Raw genomic sequence first — 9,291 nt, forward strand, 5'->3', positions numbered from 1 at the left:
ATTGTCCAAAATAATAAGGTCTTAACAATAAAAAAAAACAAAAAATAAAAAATATATTTTTATTAATAAAAAAATAGAAATAAAAACAGAATAGTAATAAACGGGATAATAATTAGAACTACTTTTTTGTTACTGCGTTTAAAATTTTTAAAATATAAGATACTTCAATATGTAGACCTCTTAACATTTGACGATGAGCTTCAGAATGTTTTCGATTCGAAGGTTTTGCCAACCATTCCTCCTTGCTGTTGAAAAAGTCCTGAATTGTTTTAACGTCCTTCAAGTACTAAAAAAACAAGTTCCAATTAAGTACTAAATATGATTACTATTTTTTTGCATCGATCTATATATTATTATAAATATACTACTCTCCAAAATTAATGCATCACGTTAAATGTATCATAAGTTTCAAGTTATTTTTCTTTCCTGTGGAATTTATTAGAAACAAACGCTGCATGTCTATCATTTTATCAAACAATATACAGGGACATACATATTTGGAAAAATTTTTACGGAACATAGGATTTTTAATACAATAACTCAGATCCTCTGATTTGCAATTAACCAGTGTAAATTTCAATATAACGTCGCGATGTTTTATAATTAATTCATTTGTTCAACTGGAGTCTCAATTCATGCCGCGATGCTGCCAGTGTAAGTGTACAAACGGAACACAGCTATAATGAGTGCATGCTTATAGCATGAGCTTATAGAGTGCATGTCAATTCGCCGAAAATCTACTTATTTATAAATGTAGATATGAAATTAAAAACATTATTTAACTAAAAAAATGGTTGTTTTATTGCCAAAACGACTTGAAAAAAAAGTAGATTTCTAAAAATAAAAATTAATTTCAAAAATAAAATAATAATAATACACACTTTTTAATTTAAAATTATAAACAATATTTCGAATAATAAATGTATTTAAGTATAAATTTAATAATTCAAATAATGCCTAATGAACACAAACAAAATTGATGTTAGTAAAACATTATTTATTATCTGCACAAAACCGGACTTTCAGGAAAAATCGGTAGACGAAGCAACACTGTCGGCGTGCCACATACGCTAGTACAAACCGCAGAGGAGAAGCAATCCAGTGGAACAAATAAATTAGTTATAGAACATCTCTACGTTATATAGAAATTTACACTGGTTAATTGCAAATCAGGGAATCTTAGTAATTGTATTAAAAATCCTATGTTCCGTAAATAAAATTCCAAATGTGTATAAAAAAATCATATATTATCGTGTGTTGTGGGTTCTTCATTGTATATATTCTTGATATACCCAAAATAGTCCAGTGGAGGTAGACCTGGATATTTTGGGGGCCATTCCACCGTACCACAGTACAGTATCTGATCGAAATCTCGCTATAGTTATTATTTAGCACACACCTCACATTTATTGACATATGAAAACGCCAAGACTAAACTCGCAGGCTCACTATCAGAGGAAATAAGTATTCAGAAGGGTGTATGACATTTATGTATTCTCTAGATAATGCTACTAAATTCATAATTAGAATATATTTTCCATAAAGCAATGGAAGATGAGTCAGCTGCAATAGCGATAAATGGAATTCTTGTCAACATCAGATGCAAAGATTAACAACATTAATATTAAGACATAGGTAGGTAGGTAGGTTAGTTGGTATACCACTAAAAAATTAACACGATATAGATGTCATGATGACAAAAGTCAACTAAACTTCCAATCTAACAAAAATATGTAGACCACAAGTCAAATTATACTAACCTGATTAATTCTTCTTAAATCACTACCACATTTTTCGACAACTTTCTCAACTTCATCGTTTCTTTGTAACAATATATCGCTACTTATATCATCATCTTTCTGACACTCTTTAGCAACTTTTTTTAAAATAGGCAAATGCAACTGCACGTCTGCTAAACACTTAGTAATATCAACATTATTTGACGTTTCGAATGGATCTACTGCAGATTCTTGATTTTTAACATTGTTTTGTTGACCTTCAGGCACAGATTTAACGCTTTCTAGTTCGGTAGCTGCTGTCACGTTTTTTTCTTGAGTTAAAATTTTAATTTCACCATACTGAGGGAACAGATTTAGATTCTTTTTAAAAAGATCATCTATTTCGAGCAATGTAATGTCTTTAAAATCCAACTCAGGTTTAGGTTTTTTGATTATATTGATATAAATGAACATTTTCTGCAGAATTTCAAACTAAAAATTATGAAAAATATAAATAACATACGGAAAACCATTACTTATAAATTTTTGTACAATTTGTTAGTAAGTCCTAAAAATTTTGGTTTACTGACATTGTGTCACCACTCAGAAAAGACGAAAGAAGCTTCACCAGAAAACATCGAAATATTTCACCAAAAAGGACGATGCCATTTGAATAGTTAAGATTTTGCCATCAGTGTAGAAAACTAAGTGAGAATGCATTCAGAAGAAAAGAGATACATACAGCTATGTCTTCTCGCCTCGGTGGTACACTCTTTGCAACAAGTTTACAGAGTGTAAGCTAAATTTGTAAAAGAATTTTTTAGATGGATACAATTTTCCAAATTACGTATTTGTTGTAAAAAAGTATAACTATGTACATGTAGAACGTATTGTGATGAAAACATTATGGCAATTATTGTATAAATAATAAAGTTATCTTCAATTAAACTGGATAATTTAATTTTTACCATACCAAAAAAATGAGAATAATTTAAAAATTCGTCTTCTGTCTCAGAACTTCTATTTTCAAGAGAATCCACGCTATACTATTAGCTTATCTATACATCTTTCCCACAATTTGAACACCTTTTCTTCACTCTGCATTGTGTGCTAATCGAGCCATATCTCAAACACTTCGTACATTGGGAATGTATTGATCTACTTAATATATCATTTTTTCAATAATTATGGTTTTAGAAAGTCTTCCCTGTAAAGGTCACTACTATCACTTGTGTAGGACACAGCCCTTGCTTTCATTTGTGAGTTTAATTCTTTTTACCACTATTGCTTCCGCATTATGTCCCAACCTGGGTTTGATAATAGTCAGATATTGTTTCATATAAAACATTATTTTTGTCCCATATCTGGTGGATCTTTATTATTTTCTCTTTTTTTGAACTCTCAAGAACTTGTTTAGAGTCTCATAAATATTTATAGTAGAAAGAAATTTCTTAAAAAGAAAATTACTTCAATTTCCAAGTATTGGGAGACTACAAAGAGCTATGGGTCACTATAAAAGAATAAAGAATTCAGTTGCAATTTGGTATCTACCTATTCAAAATATGAAATTAAAATTGAATTGAATTATTAGACATAGTCTAACACATACCTAACTTTTTTGCATTATGTAAAATTATGCATAAATCTTGAACAAAATGTCTTAAATTGGCAACTAAGAAAAATTGATGGGCAATGAGTTTTTGTTGGAAAATAGTTAATTGTTTTGTTAGGTTAAAGAAACTTACCTGGCCGGTGGGAGCCATATATCCGAACATAAAAGAATCTGCTTGATCTTTTGTACAAAATCCATTCTCATATATCATTTGACCTAAAAGCTGCGGATTATCTAAAGTAACAGTAGCTTCATCATAAATTCCCAAAAGTTTTATCATCCAAGCCATTAAAAAGGGCCTGTTAGAAGCTTTGAATATATCAGCTAATTCCTCATCAGTCATGGTGTTGGCCAAAGGATATTCATATTTAAGAATATTATTTTTAATCTCTTGCAAAACTTCAGGGCGAACCATTTTAAATATAAATACCCAACCGTCTCTTACAATCAAAACAAGACAGTTGTTGATGCTTATTATATTCCATGTAGTAATTTTCTGTACCACCTATCACAAAATTTAAAATAAAAACGTGTTATTAAAACAAAAGCCAATCAGGAGCAAGCGTCGTGCAATTTTATCGTTTTTCTCTTTCTATACTTATAAAATGAAAAGAGAAAAATATTAATCAAAACAAATTAATTCGGGGTGCAGGGAAGAGCAGGGGTTAGATTAGAAAATGGCGAGTGTTGTGTTTTATTAAATAAAGTGCAAAAATGAATACATATTTTTAATAATATAAACAAATGCGGTCGAATTTGTCCCGATAAGACACCGCCGGCTTCAGTCATATCCGGATAAGGTAAAAATCCTTTGTTTTAAACTTATAAATTTGATTTAGATCAACAAAGGTCACAATACATTCAGAAATTAATTTTACTATAACAATATTTATATAACAATGTTTTAAATTAAATTGTACGTTAAGTGCATTCCTTAAGATATTTTGACAGTTCTCTTAGAAGGTAACCTGCAATAAAATCGGCCGCTTAAATTGAGTGGAGCTATAAATCAATGTAATATTTATGTCATTCCGTCAGCTAGGATATGTTGGTTGCCTAATTTGACTGTTAGTATTTATACATGGTGACCCATAAAATGAAAATTTTTGTAAGGTAGATTATGGAAGATGTAGATATTATTTAACAAATCAAATCGATGGTCTGGTTCCAAAAATTAGCTAACTACAAAATCGTCGTTTTCGATTACACGAAATTCTAAGTTTAACTCTGTAGATCAAATGAGGTCTTTCAAATCGAATTATTGTTTCTCTATAAAATCTTGGGTAGTAATACTGACAAACACTTTAGATATAAGAGTGATAAATAGTTCTTTAAATTATTCGTCTGGGGATTTTTCGTAATAAAATGCACGTAGCTAGTAGTACATACATTTGGAACTTAACTTTATTTTAAATTGAAAAATGAATACTGGTTATCTACAATATTACAACTACAGTAAAATTTATAAAAATAAGTAATAAATAAACAACGGTGTAAACTTCTTGTAAAATAAATATTTAAAAAAAAATCTTGCTCTTCCTAGTCATGTATATCGGGTAATACCGTCTCGTCCTTAATATTTGGATCTCCAATTAAGTCTCTATAAAAGGCTCTGCAATCGTCGGGAAAATTTGCGGCATTACTGATTTCTTTTTTAAGTTTTGAAGTTTTGCAGTCGATATTTTTCTTTTTTCTTCAAACAAAGGCTTTAAACAATTTTCCATGGTGGACGTAACTCTTCGACCCCTACGGGGAGCAATCAATATTTTCTGAATAAACTTCTTCATCTAAATAGGTTTTAACGTGCGTCACAAAAGGTACCTTTTTCATAACGAATCCACTTAATATCACGCCAATTAATCACAGTTCCATCTTCAGCTTTGTTTTGATTAACCATTATAAGTTTTGCAAGAAGTTTCCAATAAATAAAGGTAAGGTCAGGTGTTGTATAAACTTCATATTTTGGAGCATTTAGTTTTGCGTTCTTTGCAGTAGTTACCCAGTGCAGTAGTTATGCGACAAGTATTCAGGGATATTTTTGGCCGCGGTTTCTATTCTAGCATGCATTGAGTCACATTCCATTTGACTGTGACCAAAGATAAGAAATTTTTGATCGATTACTTCAATAGGTAAAGCCTGAACAGCATACAGAAACATGGCAGCAACAAATGTCTTTCACAACACTTTTAAATGTTTGGGAGAGGCTCCTAAAATGGTGAAACAAGCAAGACGCTACTTCTGAGGGCCCACGTCCATCCTCAATCTGAGTCCACATCAAACATTTTTACCAGTATTACACTCGCGATCATAAAATCCGGGTCATCTTGAAAATTTCAAGTTTTTTAAATATTTTTGCCTCTGGTGCAGTAATAACCTTTTTTTTTGGCTAATGTATTTTTTATTTGTCATCAATGTTTGTTTTGAAAAAAAAATGGTTTTTTATTGCTTTTATTGAAAAAAACAGAAAACAAATCAAATTGTTGATAAAACAGACATACGAAAAAAAATGGAAAATACAAAACGTGGTAAAAAATCAGTGAAATTTCAATGACCAATATCGTGTATTGCCTCCCCTTGCTCTAATAACCTCTTGCAGATGACGGGGCATACTCTCAATTTTTCTCCGGATTACATGTTGTGGTATGTTATTCCACTTTCTCACTAACAGATCCTTAAGCTCCTGTGCGTTGTTAGGATAAAGTGTATGGGTTTGAATACGTTTTTTCAAATCGTCCTAGAGATGTTCGATGGGATTCAGGTCCGGAGACCCAGCTGGCCAGGGTACCCTCGTAATTCCAACTTCGTCCAAGTATTACATACTGATCCTGGCAACGTGCGGTCGCACGTTGTCCTGCATAAAAACGGCGTTTTCTCCAAGCCCTGCCATTTTGGTCATAACATGTTCTTCCGGAATCTCCGTAATGTACCTTCGTGCAGTTAGGGACCCATTTTCGATGAAGGGTAATTCTGTGTGGAAGTCGGAAGATATACCTCCCCAAGCCATGACCGAGCCTCCACCAAATGGCATCCTTGGAGCAATGCAAGCTTGTGAAAATCGTTCACCGGTTCTCCTCCAAACTCTTACACGTCCATTGGATCCAGTTAGGCAGAAACGGGATTCATCTGAGAATAACACTTTGCTACAATCGTTAATTCCCCAATGCGCGTATTGTCGAGCAAAAGCTCTTCGTGCAACTCGAGGCACCCGGCGAAGTGGCGGTCCTCTAGCCATTACCCGAGAAGATAGTCAAGAAGAACGAAGTCTTCTTCTGACTGTTGCAATACTATAATTGCGATTTCGTACTTCCTCTAGACGATTTTGATGCATAACCGCAGTTGAGGTCCGGTTTCTTAAAGCCTGAACACACAAGGAAACGGTCATCTAGTGCCTTGGTCGTTCTTCTTCGTCCAGAGCCAGGTCGCCTGGTTAGCAAACTTGCCTCCTGAAAACGTTGAAGCACTCGTTGAACCGTAGAAAGGCTTACGCCAACAGTTCTTGCGACTTGCCGTTGAGTGTGACCGTCTTCCTCAAGTGCAACAATTTGTGCCGTTTTAACAACAGTCAAAGGCATTTTTGTCAAAAAATAAACACTAATAATGGCACTAATAAACACTAATCGTGGCAATAATAAACGTTTGTCCGTTGCATTTGAACAGAAAGTCGAAGTACAAACGAGACATTTAAAACAAGCGGAGTTACAGGTAGCGTTCATTTTGGGAAGTGTGCACTTTACCGCGAAATCGGCACTATTGGAATTCTTTGTTACAAAGGAAACCGCAACAATTCTCAGAAACATGCATTAGTTTGTATTTGTGTTATTATTATTTACGATAAAGCTCGTTAAAAATGAAATATAGGTGATTTTCAAAGTGACCCGGATTTTATGATCGCGAGTGTATTTTCAGTATTGAAAATCATAAAATTATAGGTAGCAAGTTTCGTTTTATAAAATAGAACCGGATTTGTCGGATCTGTTGGAACGTACAGGACCTGTTGCAGGTCAAAATTACAGGCGTGTATGGTTGAGTCATTTAACGCAGCGGCAATTTTTAAAAATGCTCAACTTCATCCCTTATGGCAACAAGTGCATGAATCTTGGAATGCATCCATTAATATTGCAGAGGATTTCTCAGTTTTCCAGACCCTTTTTAGTCTAATACTAATTGCAGAACAAATTAGATTATGATCTGTATATGAATATCGGTACCTGGGTAGACATTGACAACGATTTTATACAATTTTTGAATAGATCATAGTTATATGTTATATACCTACTCAATTTTGGTTTCTTACAATATTATTTTCTCGATCTCTTGAAAACAACAACACTTGGGTACACCAACACCTCTCAGAATTTCACTCAAAATATGGTCATTTTTCTACAAGATCGAGGTCACGTAAGTCAACTGTCAAATTGTTGTTTTCACCTAGCGCCAATATTTACAGGTTAAATGTTTTAATAATTTTTATTTTAAAGACAATTTTATTTTAAAGAAAAGAAAAGATTATGTAGAAAAAGACTGGTTGCTACACCCAAGCGAGAAAAGTTTTATCCTGTGTTGAATTGTCTTTCCTATACTAACTGTCTGGCCCAAGAAGAAGTTTCAACATAGTGTTCATTCAATATAAAATAATTTCAATTTAGTTTTATATGGGGATATTCGATTGTCTAGAGCAAGTTGAGAATATCCCCCCTGAATTGGCTGGGCAAATTATCCCCTGGGATATTACCCAATAAAGGAAGAAGAAGAAGACAATTTGAAAACTGAAAATGTAAAATTTTAGTTGTTACTAAAGTCATTTCTTGTCAAACAATCTTGTGTAAAATGAATTAAGTAGTTCTTGTGTAACCATGATCTATGTTGTTACATTTGATATATATTCAACAATTTTTGTAATGTACGTGTTTTTTACTTTTATTCATAATTTTAACTTTATTTTCTTTTTTCCAGATAAATAATGACAAGTCCATCTCCACAGAATAGTCCCATGCCACCACCACAAGCTCCAAGCCCCATGGGGCCTCCCGTACAAAGTCCTGTCCCTCCTCACTCACCCCACAGCCCTTATCAGTCACCAATGGGCCACATGAATGGTCCACATGGTTTACCTCCAATGTCTGCATCGGGTCACTCAATGCCTCCTACTTCAATGTCAAATTCAACCCACGCTTTACCACCTCATATGTCACCTCATGGACCACCACATCATCCTCATAGTGGTCATCCACCTGGGCCTCCCGGATCACCTGTTGGCCCTCCTCATGGACCTCCACACGGACCACCTGGAGGACTACATGGTCCACCCGGTGGTTCATATGTACCTTCAAATAGTCTTCATGGCCAAGGAGGTGGTCCACATGGCCAAGGAGGTGGGCCACATGGCCAAGGAGGTGGTCCACATGGCCAAGGAGGTGGTCCACATGGCCAAGGGGGTGGTCCCCATGGCCAAGGGGGTGGTCCCCATGGCCAAGGGGGTGGTCCCCATGGGCAATCTGTTTCACATGGACCACCTAGTGGTCCTCATTGTTCTCCTGTTGGACCTCATGGTGTATCTCATGGACAATCTGGAGGACCCCATGGTCAACTTGGAGGATCCCACGGCCCTTCCGTAGGGCCACATGGTCAATCTTTGGGACATCATGGACCCCCAGGAGGTTCTACACATGGAGTACCTAACGTATCATCACATGGACCATCTGGAGGACAATCACATGGTTCACCAAGTGGGGGACCTTCAGATGGACCTTCTCATGTACCTTCCCATCATGGAGCACCACCTGCTGGGCCTCATGGCCACCCTGGACCTCCAATACAATCTGGTGGCTTATTACAAAGTCATCATGGACCACATGATATGTCACTAATGGGATCTTCACATGGAGGAAATGGTCCACAACAGAATTATCCTTCGCATCCTCCTCCCGTTTCTCTTGGTCATCCTCAGCACAGACAGGTAAG

At 35.0% G+C, this 9,291-nt stretch overlaps 2 protein-coding genes across 4 annotated transcripts in view; one reads left to right on the plus strand and one right to left on the minus strand.

The window, feature by feature from the left end:
• Positions 1 to 45: 45 nt before the first annotated feature.
• On the minus strand, positions 46 to 3,753 carry LOC140439202 (uncharacterized). Its single transcript, XM_072528954.1, has 3 exons — positions 3,464 to 3,753; positions 1,761 to 2,210; positions 46 to 286 (listed from the first exon to the last, which is right to left on the minus strand). The coding sequence occupies exons 1-3, from the start codon at positions 3,743 to 3,745 to the stop codon at positions 119 to 121; spliced, it is 900 nt and encodes a 299-aa protein (XP_072385055.1). The 5' UTR covers positions 3,746 to 3,753; the 3' UTR covers positions 46 to 118.
• A 239-nt stretch (positions 3,754 to 3,992) lies between these two features.
• The window catches only part of LOC140439200 (ATP-dependent helicase brm-like), a 47,443-nt gene continuing 42,144 nt past the window's right edge, over positions 3,993 to 9,291 (plus strand). For all 3 annotated transcript variants that reach the window (XM_072528952.1, XM_072528951.1, XM_072528953.1), the window contains exons 1-2: positions 3,993 to 4,130; positions 8,284 to 9,286. In XM_072528952.1, coding sequence (XP_072385053.1) covers positions 8,291 to 9,286 — 996 coding nt within the window. In that variant the 5' untranslated portion in view covers positions 3,993 to 4,130; positions 8,284 to 8,290. The remainder of the gene's footprint in view (positions 4,131 to 8,283; positions 9,287 to 9,291) is intronic.

This window comes from Diabrotica undecimpunctata, chromosome 4 (genome assembly GCF_040954645.1).
Source record: "Diabrotica undecimpunctata isolate CICGRU chromosome 4, icDiaUnde3, whole genome shotgun sequence".
In the NCBI taxonomy this organism is placed as follows: domain Eukaryota; kingdom Metazoa; phylum Arthropoda; class Insecta; order Coleoptera; family Chrysomelidae; genus Diabrotica; species Diabrotica undecimpunctata.